The 21,282-nt window shown below is 45.5% G+C and overlaps 1 protein-coding gene across 3 annotated transcripts in view; it reads right to left on the bottom strand.

Annotated features, from left to right (window-relative positions):
- LOC147020263 (mitogen-activated protein kinase kinase kinase 9-like) overlaps positions 1-21,282 on the bottom strand; it is a 118,779-nt gene that overhangs the window by 76,964 nt on the left and 20,533 nt on the right. For all 3 annotated transcript variants that reach the window (XM_085895506.1, XM_085895507.1, XM_085895505.1), the window contains exon 2: positions 18,735-18,938. In XM_085895506.1, the coding sequence (XP_085751632.1) occupies positions 18,735-18,938 (204 nt within the window). The remainder of the gene's footprint in view (positions 1-18,734; positions 18,939-21,282) is intronic.

Below are 21,282 nucleotides of genomic sequence, written 5' to 3' on the forward strand. Positions count from 1 at the left end.
GGAGTTGGTAGAAACGAGGGAGACCATGAGTTGGCATTGAGAAACACACTTGGAATCCTGTATGGATGAGCTCGAGACAACAGACTCAGGAAGGAGGCAGGTCCACAAGCAATGAAGGATGGGTAAGAAAGATTAAAGATGAGAACCGAGTTTAGATTTGGGAAGGGGAACAAGGGCCTGTCTCCCACTACGAACACTGGGGTCAATGCTTCGTCCTCCCACATGAGCCAACTAAAAAGCTGAGGCTAATGGTTTGTCCTCCCCCACAAGAGCTAATTACATCATTTTTTGTGATTGCATATAAGCAAAAATAAATAAATAACAGCAGATGAATTTGAGAGGTGTCTGTTTGTTTGTTTGTTTGACCTTTATGCACTCCTGAACTGCTGGAGTTGCAAAATTGGTGTTTGTACTCAAAGAGATGAGGGTGGTAGGAGGTGCGCAGGAGGGTTTTCGGTGATTTTTTTTTTGCAGTCCTGGGGGTTCAGGATGGGTAGAGAACTCCAATTCTCTCTGTGTAAATATGTATCGTGTAGCACCGCTCACTGTGGAAAGGGATATTCCAAGTCATGGGAAAAACACACCAATTCTGGGGGAGTTAACCCATCTGTAAGGACAGGTTCTCAGCTCATGCTCACAATTAATAAAGAGTTATTTTAATTTTTTTCCCATTTCACAATCCATCTGATACTGCCCCTTCAGCAAAAACAAACAAACAAAACAATTGGTTGCTTTTGCCAAGGCATCAGTAGCTGAAGGAAGTGAGGTTCAAATTAAACATTAGCATCTACCTTCTCTGCAGATCTTTATAGAATCACAAGCTCCTTCTCCGAAGACTGTATGGTGAACCCTGCCATCTTCTTCCTCAAAGAGCCTCTTGAAGAAATTAATTCACTCAATCAAACTTTTGACCTTTCTTGGGTCATGATCAGTCATGACCTTTCTTTGGCAAAGCAAATTTCTTCGTGGCCCGACGAAGCCAGCCACCGACTGGGAATCCTCCGTCATGCAAGGTGCTTCCTTGGCACACCTGAAATCATACCCACATCCACGGCCTTCATCTGCAGCTTCAAGAAGTACGGCTCTACCTCTCACCTTGCTCAACTTGACGATGTGTAAATTAAGGCCTTCAAGATCATTGGAATCTCATGGGATGAAGCTGAGTCGATGGGTCTAACACTTTCCCGTTGCAGCATGTCGGTGGTCTCTGTCTTCTGCTGCCTTCTTTCTGGTCTTGCACCCTCTGATCTTTCCGTGCTTTGTCCCACCCCACCCCCTCTCCCCCGTAAATCAGGACCATCATCTCGCCTTGCCCACGGACACCTTTGGTCCACGCTCGTACCCAGGCCAGGCACCGCCACAAACGAAGCATTTACACCAAGGCGCAAGAGTGCACTTACCGCTCCAGCACATTCCTCCAACAGCAGGGACCGCCTTGCTATCCAGCAAGCCATCCGCACCCTTCTCAAGCGTTTTAGCGACAGATAGGGACTGCTGCATGTTGGCCCCATGTTGAGTCGAGAGTTTTTGTGTAAGGCACGTTTGGAAGATGAGTGGAAGAGATTCCAAACCAGCGGACTCACGGAGAGGGTGACGTCACCCAAGAGTGCATCTGGACCAATGGGCACAGCACGTTCGGAGGAAAGACGGCGGCGCGTGACCCGTGCTCCGGGAACCACACCTACAAGAGGCGGGGATTCACCCTTGCCCCCACCAAACTCCACCACTTCCAAGGCCCTTAAATATCACAGCTAGTCATTGGAAAAGAGCTCATATGGTGGTTGTTGCTGGACAGAGTGGTTACTACATGATTAGTTGGTGCTTGCTGGTAAAGGGGGAGGAATGGAACAGGACGCTGAGGAAATGAGTACACAAGGCGCCATCCAGTCCCGGCACGGCATTGGGCGAAAGGCGAAATAGAAAACCACACGTGATAGGCAGTTCTAATTCTTAATCCTTCTTTTTCCTCTTTTTCCGACTCAGCTCTTTGTGCATCCACAGGGGACATCAGCGAAGGAAAAACCAGCACAAACGTTCCTTTTAGAATGACCACTGGCACCGTCTTTCTCACTCGAAGCACCTGACACGGTACCCCACTCGCACCCAAACATCCCCTCTGCTCTTCATTACTCCCCCTCCCCCACCCTTACCTTCCCTGAACTTTGGACTAACACCGGTCTGCGTGTATGTGCTGGTTAAGTCAGAGGCCACCAATGCCTCAGCTTTTCTCATCTCTCTTGCTCATCTACTCTCAGTGTATAGTGATTCTGATGGTGCCTGTCATGTTAATCTGCGTAAGACTGTGCAAGATAAATAGCTCGGGTTAGCTTTGCTCTTTGTGTATAAATATATAAATGAAAAAGAGGGAAAAGGAGGCTTTAAAGGTTGAGATGGTGGAAGAATATACCCAAAGAAAAATCCACGGGTCAGGCTTGGTCCGTTTGCCAAATTTGATGGTTATTGGCCTCACAGTCTTTCCAAAAAAACATGAACATAAAGACAAAAATGATCTTTGTTATATATATATATATATATATATATATATATATATACACACACACACATCTCTTCTTCTTCTTCCTTCGGCTGCTCCCGTTAGGGGTCACCACAGCGGATCATCCGTATGATCCGCATAGTGATTTGGCACATGTTTTACGCCAGATGCCCTTCCTGACGCAACCCTGGTCGCCTCTTACGACACAGGGATATGGTACACCTATTTTAACCGGGGTATACACCGGCCCAGTACACTGGTACTCACTTCGCCGACCTCGGAAGGATGACAGGCTGAGTCAACCCCCTGGTGTATTAATTCAGTGGCCGAACGGGGCTTGAACTCAGGACCTTTTGGATCCCAAGCCGCTGCCCTAACCACTGCGCAAACACCAGGCATATATATATATATATATATATATATATATATATATATATATATATATATATATATATATATATATATTTTTTTTTTTTTTTTAAAGAAGGTGCTTCCAATCAAAAGTAAACTAGATCTACTCCACTGATTTGAGCAATAATCAAGAGCAGACCCGGTCTCAGGTGATGTTTCACCTGCTTCACAGCAGGCTCCCTCAGGCCAACAGACCCCGAGCCTCGGCACGTGTCCAGTTTTTATATGTGTCCACCAATATGATCGCTCACTCCCAGTCATGTGCTGGTGCTCGAGGTCAAATGGAGGAATGCTTATTTATTTTTGATTTTGCAAACCTCAAGCAAAACAAATGTCAAATCATATCATTGATAGGCTGCTCTGCTCTTTTTGTTTGTTTTTGCTTACACGTGATCTGGTGTTGTATGCGTTTGTTGTTTTTGTGTTTTGGGGCATGAACATGGCTAGTTTCGTGTCCGGGTTAGATGTGATGAGGTGTGAGTTGTGCGATTGTTGGGGTTCACGTTGGGTGTTTTTTGTAGGCACGCACGCACACAGTGTTTGGGATTGAATGTTGTTTGTTTCTCACTTTGTCCAGCTGTTTACAACATCCAGTTTTCACCATTTGTATCAGAGATGTGTATTGTGTGGGTATGTCCACCGTCTCCCCAGTTAGACCTGTGTTGTTTGTTGGATGTCGTGTTTAGGACATGGGTCCCATCAAAGTCAAATTTGTGGCCAGATGGGAGGCAATGACGTGCTATGGCTGACACAGTCGGCCACAGCACGTGACCTTTCCAAGCCCGATTGCTCATTCATGTTCATCTAGCCTTTGTATTAAATTTCTTCGAGTTTCACTAATGTAGAATTGGTCAGTCTCTGCATGACGAATGGTAAACTACTCCAGATTTATCACTGGTTAACCTCCGCCATCAAAGATGGATGGAGGTTACTGTTTTCACCTTTTTCTGTTTGTTTGTTTGTTTGTGAACAGTATTACGGAAAAAATCTTCGATGGATTTCGACGAAACTTGGTGGGGGGGGGGGTTAGGTCTGGTCCAAGGATCATGCCATTAGATTTTGGACTTGGTCCAAAATCCAATATGGCCACTATGGCAGCCAATTTGAAAAAAATTAGAATTTTTATTTTTTTACATTTCTACATGTTTTAAGTGATTTCAACCCCCCCCCCCCCAAAAAAAAAATTAGAGAAAAAAAATGTTTTTTTTTCAACAAAATTTCGATATCTTTTTTTTTTGCATTTCTACATGTTATAAGTGATTTCCAACCACCTCCCCCCCAAAAAAAAATTTTTGCAAATTTTTTTTCAACAAAATTTCGATTTTTTTTTTTGCATTTCTACATGTTATAAGTGATTTCCAACAACAAAAAAAAACATGCCAAAATTATAATTGCGGCTGATTTTGGAACTTCAGGTGGATATACCCACGTAAAATCAATTTCTGTCTCAAGGAATCTAGTTAGGACGAATGAATTGAGTATGTAAAAGTTAAAAGTCAAAGGGAAAGTTGCAAACTATAACTCTGTGAGCACTGTTGACGTCAAATTGAATGAATGGGATATCAGGTTCACTTGAGTGACCAGTATTGGCGGCGGAGGTTTTGCACTCTACCGAGTGCTCCCCCTCTAATTGATATTGTGTTTAGTAGTTTTTAAATGACATTACAGATAGTGTGTTGAGGCTTGTAAGCGTCACCAATCCGTGCGCCACGTACTATCCTTTCGGAAAGGCCCGGGTGGTATGAAAGGACACAGTGCCCAACCGTGTCTTGCTCCTTTCGTTCCATCCGTTTTGGTTCTTTCAAGGTGGGGAGTATCCCCTTATTGTACCCATTTTTACCCCATGGGGTCTTCCACCCCACGGGGTCTAAGCGCCGCTCGCGTCCTCTCTTTTCTTGTGTACAGTTCATTTGAACGTCTATTTCTCCATTAATCGTGAACAGAATTCGATGAAAATTGACAGGTATATTCTAGACACATATGCACAGGCATTAACTGAGTCCAAAGTGCGATTGCCGCCCTTCGGGACGAAGAACGGCCCATTTTCTTAAAATTATTTCTCGGTTATTAGTGAATGGAACCGAACCAAACTTGACAGGTATATTCTAGAGACCATTCCCCAGGCATTAACTGAGCCAAAAGTGCGATTCCGGCCCTTTGGGCCAAGAAACGACCCTTTCGGTCAATTTTCTTAAAATTGTTATTCAAAATATATATTAAATGCGCTGGGCGATGCCCATCGCAAAATTAAGTCGCAAATGATGATATGAAACTAGTCTCACGCTTGACTCTTGTGAGGTGTTCTGGTTTCTTTTTCTGATGCGATGAAAATCTTACCAAATTTCGAAACTATTTGTCATCCGTGCTATCGCTAACCTGAGTGTTGTAGGAATGAACTCTCACGGGATATGTTCGCAATTAGAACTTGTTGAGCACGACTCCTCAAAGTAATCTGAAATCTTTAATTGCATCGGCTTTGGAAGATGACACCATCCATGCCCGAGTCTGCCAAGGTCCATGCTACACTGCATTAGTGGGAGAATGGGTTGCAGGAGTTAAAATCCAGTCATCTGCTGGTGCAGCTTGGTTTCCTGCAAACCGAAGTCGTTCGGGAGCAGTCAGGCTTACGGTGAACCTCTATATCCAAAAAGGTCAATTTGCTGTATTTTTAAATCTCAATTTCAATTGTGAAGTTAATGCTGAGGAATACCCAGCCAAGTTGCCCCAGAAGGTGGTCTACCATGTTTGTATGCACAATGGTGAAGGTGCAATCCATGTACCTGTTCCAGTATCATGGGAGCCAATTCTCATGAGATTCAAATACATTTTGTTTGAGTTCCTGCATGACCAAATGAGCCACAACAGCAGAGACGAGTGAACCCATAACTGTGCCAAATACTTGTCGATCGTGTGCACCCTCATAGATGAAGGTCGTACTATTCAGTTACATCTCCAGCAAGATAGCAACATCCTCAGGTGTTCATTGGCTGTTCTGACTGTAGTGTATTGGCAGGGAGTGTTGAGGGGCGTGCAGACACGTGTGGTGGTCACATGTCTGCAGGGCATATAGCTGTTCGCGTACGCTAGGGGTTCGTGGTAGTCTACAGTAGTGTACATTCGGACGGGCAATAAACAGAGTTCGACAACCCTCACGACTCTCCGTGCCTCACTGTCCTCAGGAACATTACATTGGCGACGAGTCTGTTTCGGATGGACGCGTGCAGGGTGCCTGGTTTTCCTCGGTATTGACTTTGAGTCGTTTGCCGGAACAATTGGATTGTAGGGCGCACGGAGCGCCGGGAGAATCAGCGCAGCTGGCGCGGTTCGAGTTCGATCACCTGGCGGGGAGCCCAGCGAAGCGCATCGCGAGTTTCGCGCGCCCGTGGCCGCACGCACAGTCTTCGGTGCAGGTCGAGTCCTGCAGCCAGACATCTCGCCATCGCCTGCAAATTCGCGTCGAGTGAACGGCAGGACGGCTCGAGGATGGTGGAAGGTCGGGGCACGGCGCACGGATGAGTGCCCGTTTTCGTCGGAGGCGACTTCGAATTGTTTTCGGAACAATTGGGGTGCTATTTCCACGTGAATGATGTGGTCGACGAGAGCAAACAGAAGTCGATCTTGCTCGCCTTGCTGTCGGCGGAGCATTATCGACTGCTGAGTGATTTGGTGGCGCCAGACAAGCCCAGTGATGACGGGCTGTCGTTTCAGGACGTGGTGGAGAAGATGAAAGCCCACATGGTGCCGGAGAAGCCAGTGCAGCTGGCTCGATACCAGTTCGATCACCTCGCGAAGGGTGCGGAAGAGCGCGTAGCAGATTTCGTGGCGCGGGTGAAGCATTCGGCCGTGGCCTGCAATTTCACGGCAGAGAAGCGTCCAGCTCGACTCAGAGATCGCTTTATTTCTGGGCTGCAAGATGCGAAGATGGTGTCGGCGATTCTGCGAATGCGAGGTGTCGACGTTAGATTCCACTCGGCGGTCGAGACTGCTTCAGCTGTCGAGCAGACACTCACAGATGTCGGCGCCATCGCCGGCCAGGGCATGACGGGTGATTCCAGCTGGGGCATTCCAGGTGACCCCGGGTTCCACGCGATGACCCAGGGGCCCCAGGCCACGCGCACGCCTTTCGGTGCGGGCTGGGGCCGCACGCTGCAGCGCGGTCGCGCGGGCAGCGAGATGAACACACAGGGGTGCTAGGGATGTGGAGGACAGCATCTGCAGTGGGTGTGCCCGTATAAGAACACCGTGTGCTTGCATTGTCACAAGGTGGGACATCTGAAGTGTGTGTCGAATGGCGGGGGCCGCCGTTAAGGTCATGGATAGCGAGGTACAGGACGACCCCAGCAAGCTGGAGCGCGGCCTGCAGCCTGGGCATAGTGATCCCGGCAGTCCGGAGCAGGAAATGCAACCGATGTTGTGCCTGTTTGGAGTTGGTCCGGAGGTAACAAGACCAATGACAGTGGAGGTCGAGGTGAACGGGGCACCGATCGTGTTCCAAGTTGATACCGGGGCCGTGGTGTCGGTCATGGGCGAATGGACTGCTCGTGACCTCCGCGGTATTCACCTGGTCGAGACGACCTTTTCGCTATAAACGTACACCGGCGAAGCGATTGCACCACTTGCTGTGACAGACGTCTCGGTGGTCTACCAAGGTCAAAGCGCCCTACTCTTATTGTTTGTGGTACGAGGGGAGGGGCCCGCCCTTTTGGGCCGGGACTGGCTGGCTAGCCTCAGGCTAGACTGGACGGCGCCAGCCAGTGGCCTTGGACGTCCCGTGCCGAGCCGATTCGAGTGTCGGGAGGAGGAGGAAGTTCCTGTTTCGGAGTTCGTACCTCCAGGTGCACCTGTGTCTTCTTTGGGGCCCGTACCTCCGTTTGGGCTCGGGCCTCCCTCGAGACCCGAGGGCGAGATCCCAGTGGCAGTAGCCGCGACGATGCAACATGGGTTTCCGGTCTTTGCTTCCTGCAACTACGATATACGGTTCCAGAGCAACGGGGGCCATGCCAGCTGCGACGGACTCTCGCGCTTGCGCTGCGCTCATGATACAGTGCACACCCGTGTCGTTCAGGCGATTTCAACAGGGGATTGGAGCGAGCCGGTCGCATTCAAGAAGTTCGTGGAACGCGACCATCGACGTTCAGATGGGGACCTGCGCGCAAGTCGCCTCAACGTCGTGACAACCAAGAGGCGTGCGCGCAGCGTGGTTCATAAATTGTTAATTGTTGTGTGTTTGATTCTCGCGGCACGAGTGATTCAGCTTGGCATTATAAACGCAAATGCCGACAGTCCGTGTGTGAGCAAAATGAGTTTGATCGGGATCAATGCTTTCTTTGATGTGAAGAGCTCGCGGACGATCGTTGCGAATAAAGAGGTCTTGCAGATCTCCGGCTTCGATGACAGTCCACGGTTCGCTGCCCTCTCATGTGTTAAAATTATACTGTGGGAACGCGCTGTACGTGAAGAGGAGTTTGCCTCGGCGCAGACGATGTTTTTGCTGTTATATGACCCTGATATATATCCAGTCAACGCTGTTCATCTGTATGGACGTGCGTTGAAGTCTCGGCTGGATTTGCTGCGGCCTCGGCGGTTGGTGGCAGGGGCGGTGTTGCGCCCGGGGCTGATGCGCGGTTTTGGTGTGGGACGGCTGGTAATAGAGCCAGCTGATTGCCTGGTTCGAGTCGATGGGGGGGGGGGGGCGGTTCGCTGTTCAGTCATCCCTCCCGTTACTCTTGCGGGAGCAGAGTTATCTTCCCAAGGCCGCTCGCCCTGCTGCTCCCGCCAGCGACGGCGCCCTCATGTCTGGCGGACTCAGTGTGTTTACCTGTTTCTGTCCGTGGGGGACGAGCGAGCTTGTCGGCCAGGGGCGCGGGAGGTTCGTCTAAGCATGTCACCTCGACCTCGGTGGGAGGCGTGTGAGCGTGGGCCACCTGGGGGCGCTTCTACAGTCTGCTGTGTTTGGAGTGCAACTCACTCGCACCAGCGCAGTATATGATGTGATGGGGTTAGACAGATGAATTATGTGCCAGGTTAGAACAATGGCATTATTGTGACAGGTTGTGCAGATGTAGCACGCTTTCTTTTGTGCCATATCGTCCAGGTGATTCACAGCCCGACCATCACCCCAGGGTTGGATCGGGCGATGTGGTACTTGGAAGATTTTACATGGTTGATGTCGTTTTGTTTCTTTTTGCTTTTGTGTCGTAGTATTCTTTGCCAATTATGCTTATCATTATAATTGTCATTTTATAATCATACTTTTAGGAGGGAGGAGTGTAGTGTATTGGCAGGGAGCATTGAGGGGGCATGGAGGAGTGGTGTGGTGGTCACGTGTCTGCAGGGCATATAGCTGTTCGCGTCCGCTCGGGGTTCGTGGTAGTCTACAGTAGTGTGCATTCGGACGGGCAATAAACAGAGTTCGACAACCCTCACGACTCTCCATGCCTCACTGCCCTCCGGACCTTACACTGACAAGCCATTTTCCAATCGTTTGAATGTATAAACCGATCGAGCATGATGCTCACTGCTAGATCGACTGGGATATTAAAAAAATATATTCAACATGACGACTAGATAACTACTAGATTCACGTCCATTTGACCTCGAGCACCAGCACGTGACTGGAAATGAGCAGTCGTATCGGAAATTAAAAAAATATACCATCAGAGATGGGGAATCCCCCGCCATTGAATGAAAAAGGTCATACATATTCCAGATAATGAGGGAGGTGAATTGGAAACAAGACACCATCTCGAAAACGTTCCCCAGGGGTGAGGAACATAGTAACCAAAAATAATTGAAATCAGATTAGTGGTTTTCCATTTATTACAGAAAAACATTTTTTTCAAGATGGCTGCCCCAGTCGGCCATCTTGGATCCGGCCACGCCCAAGATCAATTGGGTTCTTCCTTTTCAGGTGGTACATGTGTGACCCAAATTTCAAATTGATATGGCGAACAGTTTATGAGTTATCGCACTAACAGCTATAAATGTTGACGCCCAGACGGACGGACGGACGGACGGACAGCCGGACGCCCTGGGTGAGAACAATATCCCCCTTCCGCCACGCGGCGGGGGATAAAAACCGGACTTGTGCTGATATGAGGCTCGGGGTCCTTTGGCCTGAGGAAGCCGGCTGTGAAGCGGGTGAAACATCACCTGAGACCGGGTCCGCGCTTGCTTAGTGCTCAAATCAGCGGTGTAGATCTAGTTTTTTTACTTTTGGTTGGAAGCGCCTTCTTGCTTAAAAATGCATAATCCCAACCGTCCCAATTTTAAATCCGTACATATGCAGGGTGATTTTTTTTATTCAAGCACCCTAAATAATTCCATTACACTAAAAATAACATCTGTTAGGAACCTAATATTTTGAGAAATGTAGCCTAATGTTACAGAGAGGTGACCTGATCCGGGAAGTCACCAGGTATCACGTGATTTACCATGTGACCCGGCAGTGACATTTAAACGGTTTTCACTCAGTCATGCCATGGCGCTCACAGTGGAAGAACGCGTGTTTCTCGGTAAACATTACTTCAAGAATGCATCCTTTAGTAGTTGAGGGAATGTCACATTTTTATATATATATATATATATATATATATATATATATATATATATATATATATATATATATATATATATATATATATATATATATATATATATATATATATATATATATATATATATATATATATATAGTCGAGGCTCGTGTGAGAGCTAACACACAACGCAATCAAGGGGGACATGAGACAGGAGGGGAGGGAGTGGGAAGGACAAAACAGTGGGGAACAGACATTAGGATTAGGAGATCTGTGGAAGGGAGAGGGATGGGACGGGGAACATGGGGAATAGAAGATGGACATTACAGGGACTTTCAGGACGGAAAGCAGGGAATTTGAAGGAGGTGGGCTTGGGTGGATTATCGGGCGTAGAAAAGATCGAGGATTTGGATGGGGGATGATAAGAAGTGGTGGTGAACAGCTGTTTTGAAGGCCTGGAGGAAAGAATGGGAATGAATAGAGTGAGGGAGTTTATTCCAAAGGCAGGAAAAAGAGGAATGAAAGAGTGAAGGTGAGCAGTGATTCGTGATTTTGGTAGTTGAACCAGAAGTGGGTTGCTGGTGGACCTTGAGCGCTCTGCGGAAATATGGGGGGGGGGGACAAATCGCAGTCAGAGCAGGGGGGGAGGCCGGAGAGGAGACGGTAGAAGACAGAAAGACCACCGACCAACCTGCGGTGATTGAGTGAGAGGCCCAAAAAATTAGCCTCATTGAGGGAGATGCCAATGATCCGAAATGCCTTGGTTTCCACAGCGTGAAGCCGAGAAAGGTGGGAGGCAGGAGCACCAGCCCAGAGGGGAGAGCAGTACTCCATCAGGCTGCGGACAAAAGCTTTGTAAGTGGTCAAGAGCTCAGGTGGGCCGAGGAAGGACTTTGCACGACGGAGGACTCGGCGACTGGCTTTGGAGGCGAGGTTTGAAATGTGGCTTTCCCAGGAAAGGTCACGGCAGATAGTGAGACCCAGAAGCTTGAAAGAAAGGACTTCTTCCAGAGGATTGTTGAGAAAGTGGATGGGGGGGGGGTTTCTAAACGGTCCTTTCGGAGAGACATCGTGAGAGTGTGAGATTTGTCCGGATTGAAAGACATGTTCCACGTGTTGGACCAGTTTGTGATTATATCCAGATCAGCAGTGAGCGAAGAAGCTGCTGCTTGCCGGTCTGAGGGATGACCGATGGTACGGCAGAGGGTGGAGTCATCAGCAAAGAGATATAGAGGATTTTTCCAGAGTCGGAGAGATCATTGATGAAAACCAGAAAAAGAACAGGGATGAAAGAACTCCATTTAGGGCCACGAGAGGAAGTCTGCGAGCCATGAGTGGAGATGGCCTTGGATACCATAGGAAGAGCGTTTGGTGAACAGGGCAGGGTGCCAGACCGTGTCAAAAGCACGTGATATGTCCAGGGATACGGCTCGGATTTCCTGTCTGGCATTGAGGGCTTCCATCCAGTGTTGGGAGAGCAGAAGCAGCATATCCAGGGTCGAGTGACCTGGTCTGAAACCAAATTGATGATCAGAAATCAAGCCATTGGAGAAGAGGAAGGATTTGATGTCTGAAGCGATGATTGGATTCCATAACCTTGCTGATGATTGGGAGAAGGCTGATTGGTCTGTTGTTGCAGGGATCTGTTTTTGCACCTTTTTTGTGCAGGGCAGCAATGCTTGCTGATTTCCAAGCAGATGGCAGATGGCCTTGAGCAAATGAGAGGGTGAATAGAACAGAGAGAGGGTGAGCAATAGCAGAAGAGCAGGCTTTGAGGACACGTGGGCTGATGCCATCTGGCCCGGTTGCAAAATCTGAGTCGAGGTTTGACCGCAAGCTCTCCACCTTGTCAGGAGAAAAGGACACAGTCCAAGGACAGTTGGGTGCGACTGGGTAAGGTGGGTAGAGAAAGTGATGGGTTTTGGACACAAGATTTAGCTGCAAACACCGAGTTTAGGCATTCAGCTTTTTCACGTGTGGTATCAGCAGTGCGGCCATTTGAGGTAAGGGAGGGGATGGAGGGGGAACATACACCAGAAACAGATTTGATTAGATGCAACCAGGATTTTGAGGAGAGAGAGAGAGGTTTGAGAGTTCAGACTTGAGATGAGAAAGATGTTGTTTTCTGGCTCTCCTGAGGGTAGATACACACTTGTTCTGAGCTTTATGGAAGGAACTGAGATTGCCCTCAGTTAGGTTTGCTTTCCATGAGGTAAAGGCAAGTTGTTTCAGGACAACTGCCTCGCCACAAGCTTCAGTGAACCAAGGGCGGGTAGGACAACTGAATATGAGAGGGGATAAATCTCTGCATGAGAGAGAGAGAGCAAGTTTCTTTGAAAGAATTCTCAGGATGAGTTGATGTTGGAGAAAGTAGCGATAGAAGACCAGTCTATAAGTTTGAGGGCTGCTTGGAGACTCTGCCAGTCAGCTTGAGTGAAATGCCAGACTCGACGGCGGTGAGGTGGTTCTCTGATAACAGCCAGAGAGATGTCCACTTTGACAAGGACGTGGTCAGAAGAACCGATTGGAGCATAGGAAGAACAGCAGATATTGTCAGGGAAATTTATCAAAATCAGATCCAGAAGAGATGGAGTACCATTGGTTGAGATCCGGGTAGGGAAGTTGACCGATTGAGTCAGTCCCAGTGAGTCGCAGAAAGCTTTTACTGAGGTGCCATGACAGGTGAGAGAGGTACCCACACCTAGCCAACTGGCATGATGACAAATGAAGTCACCACATATGAGGAAGAGAGAGGTTGGATGAGAAGATAGAAGTTGGTCCATGTTTTCAGATAGTGAGGTGTAGATGGAGTCATCACTGTTAGGTGGACGGTACAGTACACATATAAACATGAGGTGGGAGTGGAGCGGAAGCCGTAGCCAGAGGTATTCCTAGGGGTGTGGGGAGTGAGGGCAGTGCATGGAGAGTGAGGAATAGAGTCTTTGATGAAGAGAGCAACTCCTCCACCAGGGCGAGGCTCAGGTCTGTCAAACCAGAGGAGGGAGTAACCAGGGAGAGATACTTGGGAGTCAGACACGTGTTGGGGGAGGAAAGTTTCTGTTAGGCAGATTATGTCCGGTTTGTCAGTGGCAACCTGTATAGAAAGATCTGAAAGGTTTGAGCGAAGGCCCCGGATATTTGAGGTCCATACTTTTAATGAAGAGGTATGGGAGGAGGTGCAGGGGGTGGGGGAGGGTAGGACAAGGGATGAGGGGGGGAGTAAGGAGTGTTGCTGAAAGAGTGTGGGGGATTGTAGAATAGCTAGGGGAGGGGGCCGAATGAGGAGGAGAAAAGGCTCTGTGGTGCTGGGGGAGAGGGGGGACAAGAGAGGGGGAAGAAGGCAGTTGAGGAACTGAGGAGGTGGAGTGAAGAGATGGAGGTGAGAGGGCAGTGGAAGGAGGCAGCTTTGTGGATTGGAGGGGGGCAACTTTGGGAAGGATGAGTGGGGGGGGGGGGATGAATGGTGGGAGAAAGGTGAGGGGGTAGTTTTTGAGAGAGGTGAGAGGGAGGCTTGGAGGGAGAAGAGTGGGACGGTTGATTTGAGAGTGAGAGGTGAGAGGAGTGAGTTGGCACTGGAGTTGGAAAAAAAAGAATGGTTGATGGAAAGTGAACATTCATAGCAAGCTGGGGTTTTTAAGTTTTAGGTCAGTTATGCGATTAAACACATTTCTTGAGGGATGCAATAAAGGGAAATTCAGAGAATGGAGAGAAGAAACGCTGTAATAGTTGGATTTTTTAGCAAGGTATGAAGGAAAGGTCGAATTGAGAGCAGTCTGTTTAAATATCAGAAGAGTAGTGCATTCTGATACAGTAAAGAGAACCACACGTATGAAAGAGGAAGACGAAGCATTATAAGAGATCGTTTTTGTTATTATTATTAATGTTTGAGAGAGTTAACAGATTAGGTCATGGAAGTGTTGTCGAAAAAAAAGAGGAGGAAGAAGAAGAGGAGATGAAGAAGAAGAAGAAGAAGAAGAAGAAGAAGAAGAAGAAGAAGAATCGGAGAACGGTAGCGGGTTTTTTTGTTTTTTTTATTTAAGATAAGAAATAGTGATTAGATGGGAGGGATGGGGGACGTTAAGAAAGTGGGAAAGATAGAAATTGAGGATAATGGGGAGAAAAAACAAATAAACACGATCGTACACTGAGGGGAACCGGTCAACCTCAAGCCTCAAGGATAGGCCTCAAGCACCCAGTAAGACAAGTTCAACAAAATCTCACAAAATAGCACGATTTTTGAATCAAAACCGAACTAGGACCACACAGTAACATATCGCTGAGAAAATAAACAGTTAAAACGGGACAGATAACGACCGGAAACGTAACTTTGAGATCGTCAGCAGGGAGCCCCCAAGGAGACCTGCCAACCCTCAAAACCCAGAACCGGAGCAAAAAAAAAAAAAGAACCCAGAACATTGCAAAAGTCGCTTTGGTGGTCGTACTAAACCTTCAAAATCAGTGATATGGAAACGGGTGAAGCAATTCAGAGAAACAGGCTGCGTGGAAGTGAAAAAGCACATGTGCCAGCCAAGCGTTGTTACACCAGAGAAAGTGGATGAAGTGCGGGAAAGGATGGAAGCAAGCCCGAATAAATCTCGGAGACGTTTAGCGCAACAAGCTTACTATTCATATTCCAGTGCAAGAAAAACAGTCAAGACACTCAAACATTTATCACTACAAAATCCATGCAGTGCATCTGTTACTGGAGACAGATAAACAGAAACGTGTCACCCATGGTGAGTGGCTCCAGAGGATGGTAAGAGAACAAGACAAGGTTTTGGAAGTCACATTTTTTTTGCAGACGAAGTTCCATTTTTCTGGGCATGTAAATTCACAAAACACTCATTTATATCCAAGTGAACAACCTTATGCAATTAAATGGATGAAAGGCTAACCCTAACAGGCTAACCCTAAATGGATGAAATTAAATGGATAACCCTAACCAAGCTGTTCTTTGCTGTAAATCAGCAAAGAATGATTGGCCCAATTGTCGCCTCAAAAACAGTACACTCAGAACGTTACATCAACATAATCCACGAGTTTCTTGGGCACCTTACAGAATAAGAAATCAACCAAGGATGGTTTGAGCAAGATGGTGCCACGACTCACACTTCCCACGATACAGCACGAACGAACTTGGGCTACTCTTTGGTGACTGTGTGGTGTCCAAGTCATTCCGGCCACCTCGATCCCCAGATCTTACGTCGCCAGATATATTTTTACGGGGATATTTGAAGGATGTAGTGTAAGCTACAAATCCACGCACTCTTGGTGAATTGAAAGCAATAATCAGTGACACAATCAGCAATAATGCGACACTGTGTCAGAGAGCACATGAATTTGTGCCTGCAACATGGTGGTGGACACTTTCAACACTTCATTCAAGGTAATGAATTGTGTGGATCATGTCACATCTTTCTGGAACATTAGACGACATTTATGCAAAATATTAGGTTCCCAACTGATATAGTTTTTAGTGTATGACAATTATTTAGGGTTCTCAAATAAAATAAACAATAATAATAAATAAATAAATAAATAAATAAATAAAACCACCCTGTATATTTGTGTGGACAACATGTATATACATATATATATATATATATATATATATATATATATATATATATATATATATATATATATATATATATATATATGTATGATACATGACATGTATATATGTGTATGATATCTACAAGCCTTTACGTTTTGGATGAGGTGAAAAAAAATAATTCTGGTACATCCCAATTGTTTTAAGTTCTGTAATCATGCATATTTCACTCAACTCTCTCAAAAGAACACAAAACAGTATCATGGCAGTTTGAAAATCTGATTATCCTCAGTATTTACACAAAAGCGAAAAAAAAACGAGAACGGCACTCTTCAACGAAGCAATGTCGACAGATATGCCTCTGCCAACATGATTACATCATTATACATGCTTGTTTAAAAAACAAAACAACAAATAAAAATCAAAAAGAACCCCGATTCAAAGAATTAAATAATTCTGGCTGCCAGAACACGTGTTCGATCAGGTTGAAATCTGAAGCATATATTCCCCATGACTACTGGATAATAACTGAAGTTTCACATCCATTGATGATGTGGTTCAAGTGAAAAAATATATTTTTAATTGTCGTTCAATCCAATATGGCTGCCAGACCATGCGACATATTAATTATTCAAGAACACCCTGATATCTCCAAGGATTGGGGAGCATGTGTGTGAAGTCTCCCCTCGATCTGTCGAGCCGTTGTGGAGAGGAGGATTTTTAAAGGTTTATTCGTTTTAAAAGTTAGAGCTGCAGGACCATGTGACCTATGACGTTAACACACACCATATATTTCCTAAGGCGAGATCAGGTGTGTGAAGTTTCAGATCTATCGAGCAAGCCATTCTGGAGAAGAAGATTTTGGAAGGTTTTTATTTTCAATCCAATATGGCTGCCAAACCACGTGACGTGTGACATAATTTTCACACCATATGCAGCATTGGTGTGAGATGATATTTGTGAAGTTTCTCATCAATAGATGAAGCAGTTCAAGAGAAAGAACTTTTAAAATATTTTCCTTCAATCTAATATGGCTGCCAAACCATGTGACCTATCAATTATCCGTGAACACCCTGGTATCCCCAAGGCTTGGGGAACGTGTATGAAGTTTCCCCTCGATCTGTCCAGCCGTTCTGAAGATGAAGGTTTTTAAAGGCTTTCGGGTAAATTCAATATGGCTGCCAAACCATGTCGCCTACGTCAAAGGGAGGGAACTTTTTGTTCCTCATGGATAGGCGGTCATACCTGAAAAGTTTCGCCTTGATCTGTTCAGCCATTTTTGAAGGTTTTTCTTGAAAAAAAAATAACAACACGGCTGCCAAACCACATGACGTCATCAATTTTGGTCTGTTGACCAATTTATCCCAAGATGGCACTCAAATTTTTTTCATTCTGATCGAATAAAGCCTTCTACCTGTCAAATCTGGGCTGGGATACAAATTCACCGATGTCATAGTTCACCACCACACTTATTCCCCATGGGGAGTACTTGGCATATGCCAAGTTTAATTTTTTTTCAATTGAGCAGTTGCGGAGATAAAGAGGTCCAAAGTTTATCCTTTTTTCCAACATGGCTGTCACGGCAACTTAACCTATGATGTCATAATTATCATTGAAACAGTCTATACGAGTAGACACACCTATGGTGAAAATCTCATGTCAATCGGACAAGTGGTTGCAGAGAAAATGAATTTAAAAGGGAATCATGGATCGACGGACAACCTGAAAACATGCCTCCGGCGACTTCGTCGGCGGAGGCGTAATTAACATCAAAACATCAAACAAGAGAGAGTGAGAAAATTTACGATGAAGGGATAAACAAAGCCGGTCAAGCCGACCTCAAGAAAACACCATTGCCTTTGAAGTGGCTATGAGCCAGCACAAAAAAAAAACAAGCAGTCTTCAATATTTGTACCAAAGCCGTAAAAGACAATGCTGATGACAATCATTAAAGGCTTTTAAAGTAGAATGGCACGAGGAAGAGCGCATACCTCCCTCAGGCTGAACAGTTCACGTTTTGTATCCCACTGATAGGCCAGACACGAATCCAGACCTGAACCAAAATCAAATCCCCTTGTTTTTGTTATCGAACCAACTCATCAACCTAGTTTTGTCAACTCATCCACAACATTTTTAAATATCATGCAATACACTGTATTGTTGTTACCACTGCCACCAAAGGTGAAGGAGGTTATGTTTTCACCCACCTGTCTGTTTGTTTGTCTGTTTGTGTGCAGGATATCTCAAAAAGTTGTGGACAGATCCGGATGAAATTTGGACATGTTGGGTGTGTGACAAGGATGAATCGATTCGATTTTGGTGAAGATACGAGTTCAGATCTGGATACGAAAATTATTTAATTTTCTAAGTGATTCTTCACCATTGAGAGATAGGGCCAAAAACGATATATAGCATGATATGTTCAAAAATGTATTGGGCCTGATATGTTCTCGTGGATCAGGCAATGCATGGCGGAGATATCCAGATTCGAATCTTCACCAAAATCGAATCAATTCTTCTTTGTCACACATCTAACCTGTCCACTAAGTTTAGTCTGAATCCATCCACAACTTTTTGAGATATCCTGCTCACAGACAAACAGGCAGCAGAAAAAAGACAGACAGACAGACAGGGGTGAAAACAACCTCAGTCCACCTTCGCTGGTCGAGGTTATAAAAAAAACAACCCAATTTAACTTCATTTTCAGCAAAAAGTTCCAGATGACAGCTGAATAGCACACCTTGCCAAAGCCTCCAACTCCAATGATCTCCTCAAGCAGCAGTTCATGGAAGGGTACTTCAACGGGCGGAGCGTAAGCTCCATGCTTACTCTTCTGCAGCTTATTAAAGCTAGGCTTCCGGGTGACGTAGTTGCTCGGGAAGATTCCCACTCGATCAAGAATTTTTCCTGTCCACCAGCCCTCATCACCCGAAACCTTAGCATCCTGCAAAACAGACAGGTGGGCCATTTTTATGGCGGCAATGGGAAGTACAGGAAATAACACCGAGAAAATTAAAAACATCGATTTACAAAAATAAATAAATAAATAAATAAAAATAAAAAAGGTTTGATAAGAATACGTAGAGCTGAGAAAGAAGACAGGAAACCAGAGACACTACCAATTTGACAGATAATTGCAGTGAATTTTGAAAAGAAACACCAATAATAAGAAAGATTTTGATGAATCATGGAGCTCATTGACAAAAATAGCAGAAATAAATGGTGGTACACAAGATCTCAGATCCTTTACACAAGACAGGTGCAGCCAAACATGGCTCTAGTTCTAACACATGATGTGAAATGCACAACCAACACAGGGATTTGAGTCTATTTGTTTTTTTAACTCAAACTTGAAACCTCATGACTCAAGTACACACCACTCCTCCATGCGAACACACGTACACACTCCACTGTGTGGGGGGGGGGGGAATCTCCCCAGGAACCCCCGACCAGGTTGGTCTTGTCTTTTACACCATGTATGTGTGCGTTTGCGTACCTACTGAACAACGCCTGCTCCTCCAAGCAGTCCCCCCTCTCCGCAACATTGCCACACCTGTTGTTGTCCACCACCTGCTCATCAAGGGCCTGCAGCCAAGGTCGGCTGTCATTCTATCTGACATGCTCCAAACCCATTCACTACACTGGCCTCAGTCTGCCGCAACAAGGTCACCAATTAGCTCATGGCGCATTCCCCAGGGGACAGTGTGCCTAGTCTGTTGCTCGGAGTTGGGCTGCTGGGTGGTTGTTTCCCCTTCGCTCTCTACTTCGTCTAACGGTGTTGCTGTACCATCCATAAATGGTCATTCTCTTTTGGATCACGATAGTCCTCCTACTGTCTGATTTATGAAGAGTGAATTTTTATAAGATAGGCCCACCCATGAACATTGATGTCTTCAGATATTTTCAAATTTTTATCCTAGGTTGTGTATGGTCTAAAACTCAGAAAGCCAAGTTTTTGATGTGATTGACCCATTCCCTGCCATTTGGGACACACCCAAAATTTAGAGATTTTGACACCCTTGAAATTTTTTTCCATTTTCAAAGTGAATTATTTAGACTAACCATCAGTTGCCCAAGGAAATTCCTTTACAAACTTATTTTATGGTTTGGGTACTAAAATATTTTGTACAAAAATCTATGGGATCTGGATGGTTATGGAGAGTGGCGCCACCTCTAATACCTTTCGGCAAACATTCACCTCAGACTTTCTCTGGCCATATTTTAATAACCATCAAGGTCCCATGGATTTTATTAGTGCATAAGATAGTACAAGTACTGTACTATCCGAGGAAAGTAAAACATTCATGGAACGTTGGTGGTTATGGCATTTCAGGGGGTCTCAAGACCACTTCAGGCTATAAGAAGCCCTTTGAGCCACACCCACTCCCAAAACCATCCTAATATTTAGAAACTATTATTATCAAATGAAAGTTCCATATCTACACTAACAAAACCAATAGTAAAATCCATGGGACCTTTTAAAAACAAAGAATAAAACAGGTCCAAAGTTGGCTTGTTTGACAGATAATGTAGATAGCGCTGTACATATAATGTACACGACATGTACATGGTCTGCCTCTATCACCAATTTACATCACTTGCTACATAAGTACACTATATTCCATTGCTGATTCTATTTGAAACTGTAAAATATGTATGTATTGTGAAATAAATGCTGTTTTGAGCAAATTTTGTCTTTTGTATACATTCTTTATCTTGAAACCACATAATTATGAGATGCAATGTCATTTCTTTCATTAGTATTTGCTGCCTTTCATGACTTTTTCCCCATCATGCCATTTGTAATTTCCTTTTCTTTGTCTTGGCAAGATGAAAGAACATGTAAAAAAAATACACCCATGCGGGAGTGATGGTCATCTCTGCGAGAAACAAGCATGAGTTCCTGTTACTAGGGTGTAGTGTTCTCGGGTCAGGAGGGATTTTTGGCCAACTTTGAAGTCACGTGACGCGAAAACGAAAGCGAATATCGAAAATCCGGCCTGACCAAATCTAGATATTGTCCAATAGATTCATATGCCACAATCAAATTCAAGATAACTTAAGAAATGTAGGAGGAGATAGATTTTGAAAATCGTCATTTTGCAACTACATGAAGCAGTTTTCGCAAAATTCAAAGTCACGTGACGTGTACGTATTCGAAGATATCGGTATTCTTTCGAATGGACATGAAAGACAAGGTCAGCTGCTATGCAATGACACCATTCACTAACTTTTACCATGCCCAGAAGAGAATATTATAGCCTCCTGAAGGTAGGGCAGTTTTTGCA

This window comes from Eptatretus burgeri, chromosome 9 (assembly GCF_056783735.1).
Source record: "Eptatretus burgeri isolate ZD-2024b chromosome 9, Ebu_testis_v1, whole genome shotgun sequence".
In the NCBI taxonomy this organism is placed as follows: domain Eukaryota; kingdom Metazoa; phylum Chordata; class Myxini; order Myxiniformes; family Myxinidae; genus Eptatretus; species Eptatretus burgeri.